Source organism: Schistocerca gregaria, chromosome 3 (assembly GCF_023897955.1).
Source record: "Schistocerca gregaria isolate iqSchGreg1 chromosome 3, iqSchGreg1.2, whole genome shotgun sequence".
NCBI classification, from domain to species: Eukaryota; Metazoa; Arthropoda; class Insecta; order Orthoptera; family Acrididae; genus Schistocerca; species Schistocerca gregaria.
This window is the reverse complement of record NC_064922.1, coordinates 393,060,371-393,083,546: the sequence shown is the minus strand read 5'-3', so window position 1 is coordinate 393,083,546 and position 23,176 is coordinate 393,060,371. Positions and strand designations below refer to the sequence as shown.

At 40.7% G+C, this 23,176-nt stretch overlaps 1 protein-coding gene across 1 annotated transcript in view; it reads left to right on the top strand.

Moving 5' to 3' along the window:
- The first annotated feature begins 1,215 nt into the window (after positions 1 to 1,215).
- LOC126354826 (monocarboxylate transporter 9-like) overlaps positions 1,216 to 23,176 on the top strand; it is a 92,218-nt gene continuing 70,257 nt past the window's right edge. The window contains exons 1-2 of the mRNA XM_050004769.1: positions 1,216 to 1,313; positions 20,922 to 21,178. Of these exons, the coding sequence (XP_049860726.1) occupies positions 20,948 to 21,178 (231 nt within the window). The 5' untranslated portion in view covers positions 1,216 to 1,313; positions 20,922 to 20,947. The remainder of the gene's footprint in view (positions 1,314 to 20,921; positions 21,179 to 23,176) is intronic.

Genomic DNA, 23,176 nt, shown 5'->3' with positions numbered 1-23,176 from the left:
CTTTGGAAACATTTTTTTTTTTCAGAAAAAACGCCGACGTCAATGCAATCAACTAAATCATCCATGAACAAATTGTGTGCGACTCTGTCTCCTGGAAATCGATTTACAGCGTCGTGAATGCGGACGACATTTCAAAACATCCAATTGAGTTTTTGAATTCGGTGGATCTCCCTGGTGTCCCACTACATACATTATCTCTCAAAATCAGAGCACCAATAATTCTTCTGCCCAACATTAACCCAGTTCAGTTGTGTAATGGAACCAGGCTCACTGTCAAAAAAACTTATGCCAAACATCATCGAAGCGACAATTCTGAGCCGGCCATGGTGGCCGAGCGGTTCGAGGCGCTACAGTCCGGAATCGCGAGACTGCTACTGTCGCAGGTTCAAATCCTGCCTCGGGCATGGATGTGTGTGATGTTAGTTAGGTTTAAGTAGTTCTAAGTTCTAACGGACTGATGACCTCAGATGTTAATTCCCATAGCGCTCAGACCCACGTGAACCATTTTGACAACTCTGAATGCCAAGTCAAACGGAGATATCATTTCAACGTCTACAATTTCCTGTTCGCCTAGCATTTTCAATGACTATCAACAAAGCATACGGTCAGAATTACGGTGTACGGATTACACAGGGAAACCCACACTTTCCACATGAGCAGTTATATGTTACGTGCTCACGAGTGGGACAGACGAAACATTTGTCTCTTCACAGGACCTAAAGACCAAAAATATTGTCTATGCCAAAGCAGTTGAAGAAACCTACATATAACGCAATGAAGGGGGAATCATTGTTTTATATACTTTCTTCATATTCAAGTGAATGTTTCGTCTATTTTTACCTACTTCCAATAAATTACAGCACAATTTTAAGAGGCATTGAAAGGCATGCTGGCCATTAGATAGTGTCTGATCTAACGGTCGCTGACTCTCAGACGAATTTGCTCCTCTGCAAAGAACAATGCTATCGATGTCTACAGATCATTTGCTTTAACACCTGCTTTGATCTGGAAGGTGGAGGCGCGCACCGCCCGTGCCGTGCAGTGGTGTTTGACCCACACACTAATACGTGTCGCTACACGGAGACAGTAGCTGCCGTTATCGCAGCCTCCAAACGCCACCAGGGCAATTACATAAAGCTACCACTATTTGGCGTGTCAACAAACAACGAAGTAGGTGGGATTGGTCCTCAGTGTCTACTCAGAGGTTTTAAAGACCACAACGGCCTGTGAGATCCAGATACCACAAGTCCCCCGCAACAGCCACCGGATCTCACGTAGCGGTCACCCCTGACTGCGACCACCAATAACGACAGGTTAGTTATCAAGAACCACAATTCATTGTGGCGTAATTATGCATTTTGGCTTGCAGAGAAAAAGAAGTTTTGAAAGTACCTGAGTACCCTGATCATCTCAGAAAAATGAAAGTGCTGCTAGATTCTCGTACAGCCATGTGTCATACATGCCAAATTAGGAATGATACTATCAGGATCAGTACAAGAATAGGTTACTATAGCGGATACGGTAACAAATTTGTAAATATATTATTTCCACTGAGTCAACAGTTAGCAAATGCTACTAATATAAGTATGCACGTGAAGCATTTCGAATCCTTTGACTCCATTGCCAGATAAACGAATGCCCCAATGAGTCTAATCAAAATAAATAGCGGGTCTCCCCGTTGGAGGTTCGAGTCCTCCGCCAGCCATGGGTGTTTGTGTTGACTTAGCGTAAGTTAGTTCAAGTTCGATTAAGTAGTGTGTAAACTTAGGGACAGATGACCTCAGCAGTTTGGTCCCATACGAACAAATTTATAATTTCCAAATAAATAAAATAAAGTAAATCAAAACAGCAGACAGAAGGTATTTAGACATTTGGGAATTCGTAAGAGGATGGTGGAACTATGCGGAGAGCCTATAGAAAAATCAGTTACTTTTGTAAAATCTCTGTTCCAATCCTAATTCGATATGTGATGTTGCGCGTGAGATCGGAGACTGAAGTAATACAAAAATAAGCTGCGTGATAGGTTGCTTATAAGTGATAGGCTACTATAGTGTTTTCTACCCACTCTGCAAAGAGTAGGCGGTATTCCGTACGACAATGAGAGACGATTTCTGTTTGGAGTTATGGTGGCTAGTGGGAACTGTTTGGAGTTATGGTGGCTAGTGGGAACGAAAGGAGGGGAAGGACGCCGTAGGGGAAAGTTCTTATTTAACAAAATTCTCCCTTAGTATGGCTACTGCATAGTGTTACACACTCCAGTGTCTGTTATTGTTGCAGATTGCTTTCGTAAGGGTTCAGATATACACTCGTATGTACTAGACTGATGAAATTTTTATCCCAGCATGTTCCAGTTGTGAAAGTCTGGAATAATGTGAGGATAGTGTTTCATTGAGAATAAAAGGAGCAGAAAAAATCAATAAATGAAGACATTGAGATTATTATTCTCTCTGTTATATTATATGTCTTGTTTCTATCTGATGTGATCTTGCAACATAGTTAGTGAAAAGACAGTGATGTAAGTAGCAATTATTTGACACGACAAATATGAGTTTTGCCTGTTTGTTACCACCCACATCGTTAAAGGTTTGACTAGCAATGGTTTTCTGTAATCAATTAACACGATAATATTATTCAATTGTAATATCGTGGAAGCAGGGCTAGTTGCAGTACGAAACGCAGTGTAGTAATGGGGGAAAATAAAGACTTGGCGTATAACAAGAACTGGCCTCTACGAAATCAGATTTCTTGTAATTTCAGAGGTCGCCATGAATTTTTATGTGTTTCGTCACTCTGTAGCACGATATAATCGCGAATAAAAGTGATAGCAAAATGCTGATGGAAATATTGCAGAATTTACTGTTAACCTATCGCTTGTCTCGACTATCTCAGTAACTGTATGACAGAAAGTCTCGTAAGTTTAGTGACCTCCAACTTACTGTGGCGTAGTTCTTCGGATACTCTTGTTTTCCCAAAAACTTTTGGCATTAACCATGAAATGATTCGATAAAACCTCGACTGCGCTATTATTCGCTAACTGTATGAACTAGACTAAGATAACGTTTATTTCGTGCATTTATATCGTAAAGGTTATCAGTAAAAGTAAATAAACAATTTTAAACAAACTGCATTTCGGTGAATTTTTTCTCTACCGAATTACACAACAAACGTTGCTATTATTATATATGGTTGATATTAAACTGTAGGATAAAGGGTTGTGCATAACAAACACTCGAACATTGCTCAAGTACTGATCCCACTATCGTTCTATATGCCGTCTCCTTTATGGGTGAACGCTTTTGGACAACGCTCGTTTCTTGGAGAAACTGCAGGCTGCAGCAGCGGGGGGGCCCCAGGTAGTGAGCACAAAATACTCGTAAACAAACGGACGCGGCTTCTTCTGGCACTGTGCCTCAAGTCTGTTGTGAAAGCATCTGTTATCTCTTAGCGCCCAAACAAAGTTCAGTCTCCCCTATATACCCTTTGGTTTGAGTACGCTGTGTAGGGATACGCATTTGTAACGTACCGCTGGTTACTGGAATCGGTGCGGTTTTTTGTATCTCGTCACTTCGCTCGCTTGCTTAGCCTCTGCACACTACTGTTACTGGCGTAGCATATGTGAAGCAGAGGAACACACAAAATTTAAGAAATTGTTTTCCTCTGGTTGGTCTCTACTGGGAGGTTTAACTCAGAAATTAGAATTTACCTTTTTTGAAACTCATTTATCTGTCGGTTATTTATAGCTTCTAGAGGTTGTGACCTGAATAGACAGTGATCTTAACCGTAAAAATGGGTTTATTTTCTTAAGATCTTAACAAGTATGTGAGTTTAAAATAATTTGTCGCACGAGAGAAAAGCTTTCATGCACTTGTCCTTATCAGCGATTACATATCCACCTATATATTATGTTTAACGTTATAGCACCTACATCTGTAGCAGCTACATTAGTGTTTAACACAACTCTAGCAGTATGTGCAAAATTTCATTAAAAAAGCTGATGTCCGTCACGAATATTTCACGAGAGCTAAGACATTCAGAGTACATTCGACTCTACATATTTAGTCCATTATAGTCTAAATGCAGATTACTGAAAAATGCGTAAATTTGAGTCTTTTTTCGTAAAGACTAACAAAATTGATCTCCCGACCCCCTTCCGAACCTCTTAAAAGTTACAAAAAATAACCATCGTTCTTTTTCTTATGCACCTGCATTCGGCAGGGCTTTTGTTGTTTGATGGAGATTAATTTCAAATGCAGCAAGTCTGCTATCACGCACAGGCTTTCCTGTTACAATCCTAAATAAGTCTGAGAACTGTTACTGAAAATCGACCGCAACAGATTTCAACTGCCCAGTTCAGAACTCGACTATTTAGTGGAAGCTGACACGGTGCCCTTTCACCCAATTCACAACGCTCCAGGCATAGCTGAATTTCGACCGGCGCGTGAATTTCAAAGTTCTCCACTTCAACCAGCACTGTGGATAACGTCGTGATCTGTCGCACTGTCGTTTACTGCAACTTACTGTAGTCTAGTGTAGCGACGGTCTGCCGTTACATGGAGGCACTGGACTCGCCTTGTTACAACTAGATTCAAAATCTCCATAGGGCTGTCCTTTGGTAGATTCCTTCCTTTTTTTTCCTAGATTACTTAGGGGAAATTCAAGATTCAATATTTTTCAGTATCTACGTGGTACTCTCTCATAAGCCAAACCTGTGACCACTCGTTCACTCCTTGTTTGGGTACTCCAGTATTTCCTGTTAGTACATCGGACCCATACACTTGATCTAAGTTATACGATGGATCATGCAAGCGTGCAAGCGTTTAGTAATCAACACACTTTATATCCAGAATGGAACGGAGTCTTCCCTGATCTGAAGCTTCCTAGAAAATTAAAACCTGTTGCTGGACCGAGACTAAAACGTTGGACTTTTACTTTTCGTGAACAAGTGCTCTGCCGAACTAGCTATCCAAGCACGGCTCACGATCCGCCGTGCATGGGTACCTCAGTTGGTGCAGCACTTGCTTCGGTACACAGCTGTAATCTGACAGGAAGCTTCAATCTCCTTTGTAGACTGATTGCATTTCCGTAGCAGTCTACCAACCACTCGAAGTCAGCCAGCTTCACCTACGACCGAGACTTGATGATGGTTCTATTTCATACCCCTACTGTGACGTTACGTAGTGGATGTTCTACTGAGTAGCTGATTCCCTCTATCCAGCATAACACATGAGCAAACCAACTACGGCATTACCTGATGTTGCACGCAGTTTAGATAACTGGGTTATGCACGGTCTTGTTTACAAAAATAGCTCTATAATGACGTAGGGTCGAGCCAAAAACTGGGAGTTAATAAAGTAAACAGAAATATTAAATAAAAGATAAATGGATAGTGTTGTGGTTGGCAGGAGAGCCAACACCGTGTTACTAGTGGAGGCCGAAAGACACGCGTATTTTGTCAGTGAACCATCGCTAGCAAAGTCGGCTGTACAAGTGGGCGGAGTGCTAGGAAGTCTCTCTAGACGTGCCGAGTGGCGGCGCTTGGTCTGCAATCACTGATAGTGGCGACACGCGGGTCCGACGTATACTACCGGACCGCGGCCGATTTAAAGGCTACCACCTAGCAAGTGTGGTGTCTGGCGGTGACACCACAGATAGTTACTAAAAAGGATTCCATTCCAACGTCTGTAAATGATGTAGGTGACATCAGAGAAATATGTTGAATAATGTTTATTTAATAATGTAATTCTCAAATACACTCCTGGAAATGGGAAAAAAGAACACATTGATACCGGTGTGTCAGACCCACCATACTTGCTCCGGACACTGCGAGAGGGCTGTACAAGCAATGATCACACGCACGGCACAGCGGACACACCAGGAACCGCGGTGTTGGCCGTCGAATGGCGCTAGCTGCGCAGCATTTGTGCACCGCCGCCGTCAGTGTCAGCCAGTTTGCCGTGGCATACGGAGCTCCATCGCAGTCTTTAACACTGGTAGAATGCCGCGACAGCGTGGACGTGAACCGTATGTGCAGTTGACGGACTTTGAGCGAGGGCGTATAGTGGGCATGCGGGAGGCCGGTAGACGAACCGCCGAATTGCTCAACACGTGGGGCGTGAGGTCTCCACAGTACATCGACGTTGTCGCCAGTGGTCGGCGGAAGGTGCACGTGCCCGTCGACCTGGGACCGGACCGCAGCGACGCACGGATGCACGCCAAGACCGTAGGATCCTACGCAGTGCCGTAGGGGACCGCACCGCCACTTCCCAGCAAATTGGGGACACTGTTGCTCCTGGGGTATCGGCGAGGACCATTCGCAACCGTCTCCATGAAGCTGGGCTACGGTCCCGCACACCGTTAGGCCGTCTTCCGCTCACGCCCCAACATCGTGCACCCCGCCTCCAGTGGTGTCGCGACAGGCGTGAATGGAGGGACGAATGGAGACGAGTCGTCTTCAGTGATGAGAGTCGCTTCTGCCTTGGTGCCAATGATGGTCGTATGCGTGTTTGGCGTGTTTGGCCGTGCAGGTGAGCGCCACAATCAGGACTGCATACGACCGAGGCACACAGGGCCAACACCCGGCATCATGGTGTGGGGAGCGATCTCCTACACTGGCCGTACACCTCTGGTGATCGTCGAGGGGACACTGAATAGTGCACGGTACATCCAAACCGTCATCGAACCCATCGTTCTACCATTCCTAGACCGGCAAGGGAACTTGCTGTTCCAACAGGACAATGCACGTCCGCATGTATCCCGTGCCACCCAACGTGCTCTAGAAGGTGTAAGTCAACTACCCTGGCCAGCAAGATCTCCGGATCTGTCCCCCATTGAGCATGTTTGGGACTGGATGAAGCGTCGTCTCACGCGGTCTGCACGTCCAGCACGAACGCTGGTCCAACGGAGGCGCCAGGTGGAAATGGCATGGCAAGGACTACATCCAGAATCTCTACGATCGTCTCCATGGGAGAATAGCAGCCTGCATTGCTGTGAAAGGTGGATATACACTGTACTAGTGCCGACATTGTGCATGCTCTGTTGCCTGTGTCTATGTGCCTGTGGTTCTGTCAGTGTGATCATGTGATGTATCTGACCCCAGGAATGTGTCAATAAAGTTTCCCCTTCCTGGGACAATGAATTCACGGTGTTCTTATTTCAATTTCCAGGAGTGTATATGCAAAATTGGTCCTACAATAACCAATACCGACAGGGAATAACCTTACCAAATTCAAAGGCAAGTCTTCCGGTCCAGATGGTATACCAACCAGGTTCCTCTCAGAGTATCCACACACAATAGCGCCTTTCTTAGCAATCATATCCAACTGCTCACTTGACGAAAAGTCTGTTCCTAAATACTGGAAAGTAGCACAGGTCACACCAATATTCAAGACTGGAAACACGAGTAACCCATTAAATTACAGACACATATCACTGACCTTAATTAGCAGTAGTGTTTTAGAACATATACTGTACTCGAACATTATGAATCACCTTGAATAAAATGACTTATTGAGACCTAACCAACACGGATTCAGAAAATATCGTTCTTGTGCAACACAGCTAGCTCTTTATGCCCATGAAGTAATGAGTACTGTCGACAAGGGATCTCAGATCGATTCCATATTCCTAGATATCCAGAAGGCTTTTGATTCAGTTCCTCAAAAGCGACTATTAATGAAATTGCGCGCGTGTGGAGTATCGCCTCAGTTGTGTGACTGGATTCGTGATTTTCTCTCAGAGAGGTCACAGTTCGTAGTGATAGACGGTAAATCATCGAGTAAAGCACAAGTGATATCTGGCGTTTCGCAAGGTAGTGTCATAGGCCCTCTGCTGTTCCTGATTTATATAAATGATGTAGGTGATAATCTGAGCAGCCTCCTTAGATTGTTTGCAGATGATTGTGTAATTTACCGTCTAGTAAAATCATCAGATGATCAATTCCAATTACAAGATGATTTAGAGAGAATTTCTGTATGGTGCGAAAAGTGGCAATTAGCACTAAACAATGAAAAGTGCGAGGTCATCCACATGCGAACTAAAAAAATGCAATAACTTTTGAGTACACGATAAATCGCACAAATCTAAGGGCTGTCAATACGACTAAGTACCAAGGAATTACAATTACGAGCAACTTAAATTGGAAAGACCACATAGATAACATTGTGGGGAAGGCGAAGCAAAGACTGCACTTTGTTGGTAGAACACTTAGATGATGCGACAAACCCACTAAGGAGACAGCCTACGTTACACTTGTCCGTCCTCTGCTTGAATACTGTTGCGCAGTGTGGGATCCTTACCAGGTATGATTGATGGAGGACATCGAAAAGGTGCAAAGCAGGGCAGCTCGTTTCGTGTTATCGCGCAATAGGGGTGACAATGTCACTGATACGATATGCGAGTTGGGGTGGCAGTCACTGGAACAAAGGCGGTTTTCTTTGTGGCGTGATCTATTTACGTAAATTTCAAATACCAAGTTGCTCTTCCGAATGCGTAAATATTTTGTTGACACCCACCTACGTAGGGAGAAATGATCATCACAATAAAACAAGAGAAATCAGAGCTCGAACGGAAAGATTCAGGTAATCCTTTTTCCCATGCGCCATTAGAGAGTGGAATGGTAGGGAAGTAGTATGAAAATGCCTCGATGAACCCTCTGCCAGGCACTTAAGTGTGAATTGCAGAGTAACTATGTAAATGTAAATGTAGTCATCCAAGATACGAGAGAAACTAAGTCCATTTGGTGATCACAATAAACTAAATATTAGCTAGCTCACAATAAATGGTTCAAATGTCTCTGAGCACTATGGGACTTAACATCTGAGGTCATCAGTCCACTAGAACTTAGAACTACGTGAACCTAACTAACCTAAGGACATCACACACATCCATGAACAGCTCGGCCACTCCGGCCGGCATCTCACAATAATCAAGAGTTCGGCATGAAATTCTATACATTAACACAGAGAGATAATATTTGAAACTGAAGATGTTATGTATTCTAATACAATTACATATAAATTAAAAAATATAAAAGGAAATTCTTATGAACATGAACTACAGAATACAAAATATTCAAAGGCATACTTTGTTGAAAATTTCACAATTTAATTTAACATTTAATTAGTTCACTGTTTAGTTTAACAATCAATTAGTTCACTATTTAGTTTAACAATCAATTAGTTTTAATTATTTATTTCATTAATCATTAAGGATTGTTACTTAATAAATAATAAATCATAGAGTTACAGCTATCTTGTTCTTAATATGTTCTAATGTACATTTCTATTTATTATTATTTTATCTTTATGTGAAGGATTTCTGTATAAACAATGTAAACCTTAATCTCTTGACAGCTTTTATATTTATTTGTAGATGTAGATGTTTCTTTAGTTACAACTTCTACATTATTTATTGTATATGTAGATTTTTCTTCATGATCTATTGTTAATAATATTTTTGTATATTTGTCACTTGGATTTAGTCATAAGTGTTCTTTGAAATAATAGTTATCAACACTTTTTCCACATACATGAGATATATAATATTACAATAAAAATCGAATATATATATATATATATATATATATATATATATATATATATATATATATAGTTCTATAAACATCTTTTAATATATTTTTATATTTTGGTAATGTAAAAATTATCAATTGACTTCTCTGTATTACAATATTTACAAAATGTAGTTTTCAGAGAAGCTTCTTGAAGAACTTTCTCCATTTACATATAAATATTCATTAGATTGGAGAAAAAGTAAATTTTTATAGTTTTTACTATTTAAATATGTAACTAATCACTATTATAATCATATAATGCATCTCCATTATAACTGTCATAATTTGTTGCTGCATGAAACTATCACCGAAAACATCAACATTAATTAGTTCATGTTGAACATCAAATATAGCATTAATATTAATTATTTAAATTTTTCTAGTAGTTAATTTTTAATAATAGTTCTACAAAGTGGGTAATTTTCTTTTTCCTTTAACTATTTATCAATAGTGATTGCAACTTCTTTTTAACAAAGTGATTGTTATTTTCATCACATAAACCAATAGGACAATCAGTATCTTCTTCAGATACCTCAATTATTTCGTAAGTCTCTTTTGGTTCAGTTTGCATTTCATTTAGGTTTTCCATTTACAAGAAATAATTTTTATTAGATTTATAAAAAATAATAAAGAATAACTTTCAATGAATCTATTGGTTGTAAGATCAAAATTAGCTACTACAAAGCAATTTTTGAAAATTATGTTAAATTCAAACTAAAAATTTATGTTTGTAAAACCAATAAAACTTTTTCTATATAAATTAAAGCTACTTTAATCAAGAAGTAAACAATCTTAGTATTTCTAAGGAAATAAAAAAGTAAATGAGCTAAAGATAAATGTTTTATGTAATATTATAAACTGTGAATATTTAAATACTTCATTTGGAGAACAACTTTGTCTAGTACTCAATAATGTTTTTAAAGTTATTTTACCAAATTGATTTTCTAAATTAATTGATGGTTTTGATTTTGAAATAATTATAAAAGGACAAACGAAATTAAAATATAAGGGAAAGAAGAAACTTAGAGATAGAAATAATGAATTTCATTATATAGAGTTCACAATGTAAAATTTTTAGTATAATATACTTTTGTTAACTGATACATTTTAATTATTTAATTTACATTCACAATGTAAAATTTTTAATGTAATGTACTTTTGTTTTATCTAACACATTCAAATTAATATATTGAAAATGTGATTTTAAAAGTAATGTACTTTTGTTTTAACTGATACATTTTATTTATGTACCTATGTTCGCAATGTGATTTTTTAAAAATTAGCTTACTTTTTTTTAATGAATACATGTTGTTGCTCTCCAATCATGCTGTAAATAAAATTATGTAGTTAGATATCAGTTGTTTATTGTATTTAGTTTGGTTATTGTAAAACACAAGTTTTTAGTTAATTTTTAAATATCGGTTTATTTAATTAAATATACTAAATTTAATTGAATTTTTAAAAATCTGTTGTTTTACTTAAAATACAGAATTTATTTTTACATTGCGTTAGTGCCCCAGAACTAACAAAATGTACCTATTTCTGCTATAGCGCCACTGATAAGAAACTTCAGTATGGTAACCATATGCCAAAATACTCTTCTCTCTGTGGGCTATCATGTGTCAAAATTTCGTTTTGATACCTTGAACGGTCTAGGAGATACAATGGATGTTATGAATATATTTTATTTGTCCACATGTCATTGAAAGTGAGTGCACTGAATAAAATCCATTTTCTGGAGATTCCAGCCACATATTAATCCCCTCCCAAGTCCAAAGAAAAACTCAAAGTTATCTAGTTTTCATACAAGGCAATTTGTGGTCTAATATGCACCATATGCAAATTCTTAGTTATCCCTATCTTTCACTGCATTTCCAATTTCGTGCAGTACGTTACTTATATGCGACATATCGTAGTAACTATGGCTGTAGACTAAATGATGGGTCCCTCATCATTAAGCTGACATATAACGCTGTAAGTAACGCGAAATGGAAAAATTTTAAAAGACTGGTTGCTGTTAAATCTCTTCATGAAGATTGCAGGATGCGCGCCTCGATTCCATCAGCACAGTGCATCGCCATCTGGTACAGCAAAAGCGAGCAAAGAGAGTCTCGTACATTACAGCTCGCTGGAAGGTATGGGTTCACATCTGTTGGCGCTGTCATTTGGCTGACACTACAAGCTGCCTGATTAGATAACAATGGGATATGCGGTGGTTCAGACTACTTTATGCTGGATCCAGCTACCAAAGTAACCAATTTTCTTTCTGTGCACAGCCTTATACTCGAATGTCGGCCGTAGAACAACAAGGCAATAACCGAGCTCTGTCCTTGTACGGTTCAGCATTGCACCATCAACATTTCTAAATGCTGCACTGATTCTTGCAATAAGTGTAGAAATGTCACTGACTGCTGTTGTGTAGACGTGTAACCCCACAAAAAGAAGTGTAATGGGATGACATCGGGGAACAGCGGACTCCATGCCAAGGGACCATCACAAACCATCCATCTCTCAGGATATATGTCATTCAGCACATACCTCACGTTAAAAATCTACTGTGGAGGTGCACCATTTCGCTGGAACATGGTAGAAGGCTGCATCCTTTTAATATATGACAGCAGGAACTATTCGAGCATGTCCAGGTAAACATTCTGGTTTTCTCTGCAAGGAACCACCTCATTATGCTTATTATTACCAGTGGTGTACCCTCATACTGGCGTCGATAATTCCGCAGTACTATTGTCACTGATTTTGGTTCTGCATTCCAGATGATAAACTGCGCCTTCTCCTGGTCTGTCATCATTGTGATGCATCCAAGTCAATCTGCAATAAAGCACAAAAGGATTAAAAAAGTTTTGGAGTTGCTGAACGTTTTGCAAGAAGCCACGGTGCTCTATCCGTAGTAGTTACAAAATTATAATTTTTTTTAAATGATGCCAGGACTTTGTGGATATGCTTTCTGAAACAAACCGAGCTAAGTGAGGCAGTGGTTAGCACACTGGACTCGCATTCGGGAGGGCGACGCTTCAAAGCAGCGTCCGGCCAATATAATTTAGGTTTTCTGCGATTTCCCTAAATCGCTTAAAGCAAATGCCGGTGAGGCTCCTCTGAAAGCGTGTGGATTTTCTTCCCCATCTTTCCCTCATCCGAGTTTGTGCTCCGTTTCTGATGACCTCAATGTCGACGGGACGTTAAACACTAATTTCCTCCTCCTCCTCCTCTTTGAAATACGTTGTGTCTATACTTCACTGCGTATTATGAGAATACCCGCTCGAAACTTAATTCTAATTTATCAGACATTCGATGTACTTCCAACAAGGCTATTTTTCAAGTGTTACATTTTCGTCTGCTTCATTACTGCTTCAGAGGCACTAAAGAGAGTCACTACTGCAAAGTTCCCGAACTAAAAAGTTTCTCTTCTAGCAAGCTGACTCACTGTGTGTCCATATTATGGAACAATGCGTACCCAGTGCAACAACCTACATTCACCATAATGTGTTGTGCAAATAAACGCCAACACACGGCAGTTCAAGGTAATAAACACCGTTATCTTGTTTTTCACCGTACGGAACTGATAGCGGAAGTGACTTTTGGTAGCAGAATTAACTACAAGGCGGTTGATATATAGGATTCTTACTCGCTACAGTACGGAAGTATACTCCTTCTGCTGCGAGGAAGTATAGAGAGATTAGCTGTTTATAGGAACAAAATCGGTGTTCTCTAACGTTTTGACTGTATCCGGGATGTTAAATTCCTATTACAAAAGTAATCGCGTTAGTTCAAGATCACTGTTGGTTAGAACAGTGGAGATCGTACATGTATATTCTGCATTCGGCATCCTAATCGAGTGGTAAACTGCCTTTACCCTTGTCTGTCATACAGAGAATGCTTCAGTTAGTGTGAAATCCAGCCACAATCAGATCGTTGTGCACTTTTGGAGCACACTAGTGTTATAAAGGATGTGTGAACCTGGAAAACCATACGAAAATAAGATCAAAATCAAACAAGTCAAATGTTGACGGTAACAAGCAAGAACAATGTCGTGAATACAATATTACATTGCGAGATGTTTCTTGATTCATTCATAGGAAAGGTTACTAGGTGATGGCAATGACTGCCATGATCGCCTTCGTGGTGATGTTTCAGTTTCGACAGGGAGACATTATTCTCTAATCCATGGTGGCTGCTTACAGATATTACCCCCAAAATTCAATCTCTTTGTAGAGAGGGCTATCTGTGTTTTTTTGGATACGATGTCCTACCGGAAAGAATAGACTCCTCGTGTTTCCAAGGAACTATTAAATGTGGTCTATCGGAGCCAGACCGTTTCTAAATCTTGAACTGTGTTCTCACACTGTGAAAAGTTCCAACTGGCTCAAATTACTTGATAGAAGTGGACGGCTAGTTTACTGTGGACGTAAAACAGGCGACCTGATGGCAGACTAACGAGAAATCGAAATGTAGGCATAAACTGCCTGAGAAAAAAGGGAAAGCGTTTAGGAGATATGCTCGGATGGAAAAGTAGCTTCGTACAAATACACGCCATCCACTGTAATTACAATACTCTGATGATTACAATACTGTGACACCTAGAATAGCCACCAGAGTGCATTATTGTTGGCAGTGGTTACCAGGCCTATATAAGAGTTGATTATTTGATGTCGTCCAAAACTTTCAGGGGCGATGATGAAGGAGAAATATGTTAATTTGAGGTAAGGTACCCTGGTCCGAAACGACAGAGGCGAAAATTATAAACGAAAATCGTCCAGATACCTCTGACAATGGAATACATGTACCGGTACTGTTCCTTCTAAAATTCTAGAATCATGTTACTTTCAGCTGTGGTAAATAGACCAAAACAAGAAAAAAATGTCTAGTTAAATGCATACCTTAAGAGCTATGAGCACGTGTTCAGCAAAAGAGCTGTTTCACAGAGGAGACGAACAAGTCCTCATAGCTCACAGCACTTTAGAGCTCACGTTTACTGGACATTTTTTCCTTATTTTGGTCCATACTACCACCTCACAAAATATGAAAACAATTTTTCTCACATTAGTGAAGATGAGAAACTACTCCACAGTCCATGTATACAAGGCGTTACTTTCTTGTTGTACTCGATACTACCACATTTGAAAGTCTGTTGGTGGGGTTCTGGTGCACCCCCGTATACGCTGGTGTGCAACACTAAGGACAGAAGTAACTTTCGTGTGATGCATGACTGCCAAGTGACATAGCTCGATGGAACTTGGACCATACATAGAAGGAACTATTAAAGGTAACTGATATAAGTATTCAAGGAGATGAACAGAAATGAGATTTTCGCTCAAAGGCAACAATTACACTAAAGTCACCACGTTTCATGATTGCCCCTGGACATCACAAAAGGCCAGATATTGTTCTTAATACCGTTGGTAAGGCACGCTCTGCAGCGTTCTTCTATGTTGCCCACAAAGTTGACAAGGTGTTCTTATGGTAGGACGCTCCATCCCCACACTAGAGTGGTTGACAAGTGCCGAATGGCCGTTGATGCATGTGAACGTCCTACGGTACATCTCCCCAATGCATCCCAAAGATGTTCGGTGGGATTTCAGACGCAAGAACGGGCAAGCCGATCCATTCGTCCAAATCTTCTCGTTCTAAGAACTCCTCCATCTGCGCAGTCTCATGTGGTGGCGCATTGACGTCCACGAAAATAAAGTAAGGGTCGAATAACACCCCCGAAAAGACACACATGGGGAAGAGTACAGTGCTACAATAAAGTTGGCCAGTGAGTGTACTGTGTTCAAAGACTTCAAGGTCAGTACGCCCATGCAACATAGTGACTCTTCACACCATATCACCTGGCTCACCGAAAACATCACGTTCGTGAATAAATGATAATTAATTGAAACCCTCAGCTGCCGACAGGTGATGTTGATATACCTCAATGGGGACAGTTAAAAATGTGTGCCCCGACAGCCGGCTGGGGTGGCCGAGCGGTTCTAGGCGCTACAGTCTGCAACCGCGCGACCGCTACGGTCGCAGGTTCGAATCCTGCTACGGGCACGGATGTGTGTGATGTCCTTAGGTTAGTTAGGTTTAATTAGTCTAAGTTCTAGGGGACTGATGACCTCAGAAGTTAATTCCCATAGTGCTCAGAGCCATTTGAACCATTTTGTGCTCCGGCCGGGACTCGAACCCGTGATCTCCTCCGTACATGGCAGATGCTCTATCCATTTGAGCCACCGAGGACAATTAATTATTATTTATTCTAGAGAAGCTGCACGGCCCTCAATGGTATCTGTTCTTTCGAGGACAGTTACTATCTTCATATATAGTTAAAGGTTATCCGGCCATTGATCTCCCTCTGTGCGAATGCACAAAGGTTGCCCGAAGTCTTACGGGGATCGGCACCTTAGTGGGCGCGAGTAATGAGATGATGGGCAAATATCTATTAGGTACATTACGTATGTAGATTGTGGACAGTTGGGAATGTGGGTCACTCGGGAAGCGCAATGACGCTATTCATCTGTGTCCTCGGTGTCTCAGATTGATATAGCGTCTGCCATGTAAGCGGGAGATCCCCGGTTCGAGTCCCTGGCGGGACACACATTTTCAACTGTTCCCATCGACGTATATCAACAACACCTGTCGGTAACTGAGAGTTTCAATTAATTATCATTTATTCTAGAGAAGCTGCACGGTCATCAATGGTATCTGTTCTTTCGAGAACAGTTACTATTTTCATATATGTTCCCGAATGTCCCTGGGTGCATCACATACTCCCACATATCGCCGTACAAGGGTGAGTCATTGTGACTTCAGCGTAATTACTGTGTTTGGACTATACTGCGGCAGTTCTTTCTATTTATGGTCCAACTTTTATCGAGCTATGTTAATTATCAATGACATGTCATGCCTAAGGGGGAATGACAAGGTGACACGACCGAGCGAGATGGCACAGTGGCTAGCATACTGGACTCGCATTCGGGAGGACGACGGTTCAATGCCGTGTCCGGCCATCCTGATTTAGGTTTTCCATGATTTCCCTAAATCGCTCCAGGCAAATGCCGGGATGATGCCTTTGAAAGGGCATGGTTGACTTCCTTCCTTGTTCTTCCCTAATCTGATGAGACCGATGACATCGCTGTCTGGTCCCCTTCCCCAAACACCACCACCCCCCAACAAGGTGACACGAAAATATTTTTCTCATTCAGAATTTTTTTCTCCATACTGGAAGTTAGTAGACAAGTGAGGTTTGCTGCAATTAATGAAGCACGCATTGAAATTTTTTTGTATTTTTTATTGAGAAATATTAATGACAGATTAATGAGGCAGCTCTGAAAGGAGGTAGATCGACGGTTGTTGCTGTAACTCCAGTTGTGACTATGTGAAACATCAAATTAGTACTTCACTGAGATCCGTACAGATGTAATTTTGATTCATTGTAGGGATTTTCAAGGGAAAAAATTGGTGAAATTATAGATATTTGAAAAAAAGGCCATTTTTGGAGTCCTATTTTTTGGACCATAAAATATCAAATATCAACATAAAAAAATCGGCTACGATGAACTGAAGAGAATTCAGTTTGGTTCAAGGGAGTGCATCGCCGCTGAGTGCATCGCCGCTGGCGTCTCTCAAAGGCGCGCGTTAACACGCTGTTCCTGTGACCCTGCTTTATATCAATGACGGGCCAACTACACTTATTTTTGGGATGAGAGAGCTGCACTCTCAAGCTTGCAGAAAACTCACAGATGGTGTACCGTATTCTGCTGAGAGCATAGAGCCATAGATGCCCGTAGTTTTCACAGAGCGTGCGTAGTGTCCAAAGGCATATTTCTCTCCTGTTGGCAGACTGGCACCGTCTTCTCTACATTCTCCTCCCAAGACTCGTTGTTGCCCGCCTTCCGGTACGTTTATCGTACTTTACTACTTTACAACGCCCTCACCACAGAAAAGCGCTTTAGGAACGTTGGAGCGGCGGTCATTTCGTGCAGAATTCCAACGATGGTGTTACCTGCTGTTAGCATTGTACGAGCTCGCGACGTGCGCTCTCTCACCCTGTCCAGTACACACAACAGCCTTCGCCGAACGCTGTCCAGAGTGGCTTCGGCATCACCCTTTCAGCCTGCCAAGCTTCAGTTAATGGTGCTCATCAACCCTATTCGATTTGCTGTCTGTCTGCGAAACCGCCAGCCCAGCCAAACGCAAGTCTCAAAAATAAGAAAATAATTTAAAAATCCGACAAGTATTTCATGTACTAGCAATCACTATCCGATAATCTATAATAAAAGTAAAATTTTCAAATTCAATTACTTTGATCTACATATCACTCTACATAATTTGCATCTCAAATATAGATGATGTAAAAGTCGACGAAACCGTCAGTGTCGCCGTCTTTCACGACGGTGCCACTTGACTTGGGATAAACGTTATTATTATAGGTGAAAGAAGCAGTAAGAACAGTGAAAATCGTAGGACCAGCTAGGGATCGAACTCTAAACCTAAGTTTTGTAGTCTAGAACTTCAGTCACTGAGACACAAAAGGACATTTCTGGACAAACTGTTAATAAGTTATTTATAAAACAGAAACGTAACTGAGTCAAGGGAACAAATTCCAATTCTGTACAAGAAATTATCAAAGAAAATGCAATGGTACTATGCGTTATTCGTTTTTTAGTTTACAGATTATTTACTGCCGAATAAATCTGTTTGAATAATCTATTTATTTGAGCAATTACCCAGATAGAAACTACACCTTTTGCTTCCTTTCTCTTTCTGTTCACGTTATCAAACGTAACGAGTTCTACTAGTTCGTTTGCTCGAGTTACCCATGAAACCCTATGGCGCAGCTAGACGGATGTTTATTGTTAATTATAAACGACGTTGACAATTATAGTCACAAATTTTGATTTGAAGAGCATCTGCCACGTACATTAATGCAATGTGGCCTATATTGAATAGACCGACTGAGAAATTAGGAGCAATGTTGACCATTTCGCTTCGGCTGGATGTTATTTTTGCAGCGTATCTCCAAATGAGACTATTGAAACTTTAGTTAACATTTTGAGTAAAACAGCGCAAACAACACTCCAGGAAATCAGGTTTACTCAAATCGGTATAAACAGGGGTGATGGCAACGATAACGACCTGTGGCAGTCGCGTTTTGTGTTTATAACTTTCCAATTCACCTTTTGCTTTAGCTTCAGACGCCCACAGGATCATTATTTTTTGGATTTCGCGCGTAATATTTTGGGAAATAATTGTTCAATGTATATAGTTCGAATAGCGTAATAAAAAAATTTCTTGTTTTTTCGACCGTCGCCCTGTCGTTACCCGTCAAGTTTTGCACACGATTATAGTTAATGCTACAGCCACATTATTTTAGAATGAGTTAAAAGCACCCAAGTTTTCAAAAGGCGGCATGTGTCTCGTCCGTCCCCCTATCTCCCTCTCTCTCCCCTTATGAACACTATAAATGAGTAAAATTTAACATAAGGAATGTAAGAAAATATTTGATTATTATTGAACATTATTAAATTTGTACCTGTTTCTGGGGTGTACATAACGCAAACTTTAGATACAGAGATGCCACTTTCGGCACTGACAATGGCTCTAACAAGGCTAGGCATCCAAACTAATTCAATTACAAGCCACAGTTCATCAATCATAGTGGCTGGAATGTAGTGGCAACGCGTCTCTAGATATTTTCGGTTAGCGAGAGATGCGGTGAACGTGCTGACCAGGGAAAAAGTGGCGTATCCAGTGTGTGGGGTAGGTGAGGGGCGATTACAGAGGCAACGTTTGGTTTTGCTTTGACCAGCTGAACTGAAATTCGTATGAAACGACGGTGTCACGGTACTCCTGTTTTCCGTGTTCTCGCCGGTGCTCCGCTGTCGGCTCACCTTTCTCTGCTCCCGCTTCAAGAGGAGCCGCAGCTGATAGTACACCGTGCTCCAGGTGCCACCGCGCCGCAGTGCAGACATTTGTCTAGTTGCAAACAATATCACTATTCAAGGTGCTTTACTGGCTGTCCGATCCTGCACGGCTGAACAAATAATGAGTTATGTCTGTCCTCTCGGGAGCTAGTCTTGGGAGCGTGACGTGTATGCCTCTCCCGAACCCACCCTTTCCATATTCGAATGTCAGGAGTGGAATGGTGACCAACGATCATAGCAATATCAAAGAACGTTATCCCTTTGAGTACCAATGGTTTCTTGAGCTCGTTGTTTTAAACTACAGGCAAATGCAACCACATTTCTACATTTTGAATACAGCGAGCAAATTTCAGTCAATTGAAGGAGCATCTTTACGTGACTTGTACAGAAATTGATGAAGAAAACTATTACTTTTTGTACATATCGCCTTAGGATGCGTCTTCCGCTGGCACAAACCTGGTCGTGACTTTAAATAAAACTATTTTACAGTCACTAGTCTCTGTCTGAAACACAATTTATTATTATTTTTTTCTCTTTAAAGTGACATTGTCTTTTGCATGAAATCACCGATACTACTGCAAGACAGAGACATTTAGTTGTTAAACTAAGTATCCTCTGCGTAATCATTCTTTTTCTCTTTCTGTGACTGTATTGAGGAAATCATTTACAGTGAAAGTAAGTGTATTTGCAGTTACTGTAACGTAAGATTGAGTTCGTTCTATTGCTGTTATGAGTGGTTTCGAAATGAAACCACTGGAGCAGTATGTAATTTTCATACAAATTTATAAATTTTATGCCCATTTTTGCTTGTTCCCTAGGACTATAAATTGTTTCAGGCACTATGAATACTTGAAAGTTTCGAGATGTGTGTTTGTAACTAGGAAAAAAGCGACATTGTTTTCAAATATATTTAATCAATTTATGGGTGATGAAAACATTATCTCCCAGTGGCTACGAAGGGAAACTACAACTTTAAAGGCGTTGATTGTTTACTTTCTGCTGATTTCTTCTTGTATTCGTTGTTTACCGTGATGATAAGGGTCACTCCCTTGCAAAATTTTAAAATTAATTTTTTTTTAGATATTTGTGACTCAAAGGTTAAAGTACAGTCTCGTCAGGCCACTGGCGCTCTCGAACTCCGACGTGTATTTGTAGAAGTTCCTTCTTTCTTCACGACGCATATCACTGTCTTTTCAGAACCAAATCAACATACTCATTCAATTTCTGAATGAGAAACCAGTACGTAAATGCAGTTGACAATACTTCTGACAAGTTCGCTCTGTCGCAAAGAAATTTTATCATTTGCGCATACTAGTACACAGTATGCCCCATGCCATTTCGATGTTGTTGCATTCGGTATACATATTGTTGCAGTTTTAATGACCAGCAGTGCAGTTGTTTGGTGTTTTATGTCTGGGGTTCTGTTTCTGTTACAGCTGTCCTGCCATAGCGACAGATAAAGATGCTGATCGACGCACAGAAACAGCAGAAGAGGGAAGCTGAGGATCAAAACCATGAGAACGGAGGTCTGCAGCAGGGACTGGATGTCACGGAGAGCGACGAACTCACGGGGAAGGCCAAGGCGTCCACTGGCCACAAGCAGAAGGAGGGACCGGCAGCGGGCGGCGGACACCCTCCTGCCCCCGACGGTGGCTGGGGGTGGGTCGTGGCCGCCGCCGTCGCCCTCAGCGCCGTGAGTACCACCTGCTCTGTTCACAACCACACCACTCTGTAGTGCAACCGACCCAACCACTCTTCCTAAAGGCGGTACTACTATTCCGCTATCAGTGTACATTAAAGGCAATGTCCCTACTCACTGATTCACACACTGACTCAACGTCGCCCACTCCAAACCACTAATGTCAGGAACTTGAAATTTGCACAGGGTGGTGACCTCATACTGTAGACGTCGTATAAGAAGGGACTTTTCGAAATTCCACCCCCTATGAGAGTCAAATAGGGGTAGAAAGTTTTTTGAATATATGTCGCTATTAAGGCAATTTTGAAAATTGGTATTTCTTTTTCAGGCAGTAATAAAGAAATATATGTTTCAGCAGTTTTGCAATATGTAGGTGTAAAGTATTTTTTGGAAATAAGTCATTATTAAAGAACTACTAAAGTAGTTTTGAAGCTAAGTCAAAGAAAATTGATATTAGACTTCAAAATTACAAATAATAAAATGCTTCCTTCAATGTTTTTGGAAATTCAAACCATAAGGGGGACAAATATGGGGTGAAATGTTTTATAAAAATATTTCAATGTGCAAATATTTTTAAAATTAAATCTTCGAAACTTTGTATTTGACTTCTCGCTTAGAAAAAAAATACGTGTTTTACTGTTTTTGGATATTCATCTCGTAAAGGGATGAGGTACAGGCAGTCTGATTCACTGATTCGTCATTTCGCAGCCGAAACCGCTAAGTGTAGAAACTTGAAGCTTGGCGAGAGTGTGCATCTTATATAAAAAAAAAGTTCAAATGTGTGTGAAACCTTATGGGACTTAACTGCTAAGCTCATCAGTCCCTAAGCTTACACACTACTTAACCTAAATTATCCTAAGGACCAACACACACACACCCATGCCCGAGGGAGGAATCGAAACTCCGCCGGGATCAGCCGCACAGTCTATGACTGCAGCGCCCGAGACCACTCGGCTAAACCCGCGCGGCTGCATTTTACATTTTAGGCAAAGTTTAACAGGCGATTGTTCGAAATCCCATTCCTAAGGGCATGAAATAAGGGCTGAACATTTTTTGAAAGTATCTCTCTATTAAGGCAATCTTGAAGCTAAAACTACGAAAATTGGTATTTGGTTCCCGTCAGAAATAAAAAATTACTTGTCTCAGAATTTTTGTAACTTCGACATCTAAGTGGGTAAAACAGTGGGTGATACCTTTTTAGAGCATAAATCATTATTAAAGAATAACTAAAGCAGTTTGAAGTTACGGTTATGAAAGTTAGTATTTGACTTCTCCGTTAGAAATAAAAAATACGCGTTTCATTATTTTCGGAATTTCAAGAAATTTTTAAGAAAATATTTCGTTGTATGACAACATTTTTAAAGCTGAGTCTGTGGAAATTGGTATTTGACTTCTCGGTTAGATACAAAGAAATGTATGATACAGGATGGAAGTTTCTGTGGAAACGGTACAAGAACTCAAAATGGATGATTAACAAAAACCTCGGACTCCAACTACCATAATCTCTTTTCATCAGAAATACATTCAGAAAAGACCATGCTTCTTTGGCCTTAATTAGCATGAAACGTTTACAAGGCGTTGACATTTGTGAACATAAAAATTCGATTAAAGAATAAATATGTGTGCAGACCAATCAGGCTAAGTGAGCTAAGCTGTGGGCGGTAAGCTGGTTGTCACATAAACACATCGGACAATACATTAGTCATCCTCATGAGATATCACGCTATTACCGTGTAGCATCGCCCCTAGCATTGGTAAGTATCTCACTTCTGTGACGAAGCGAGTCCACGTACTTTTTCTCTTTTTCAGCTAAGCCGTATCTTGTTGACACACTCATTGAAGACTTCCTTTTTTGCTTTTCGTCACCAGTCTTCTGACAGCTTTGATGCGGCTCGCCAAGAATTCCTCTCTTGTTACATTCTCTTCATCTCATTGTAGCACTTACGCCCTACGTCCTCAGTTACTTGTTGTAAGCATTCCAATCTCTGCCTT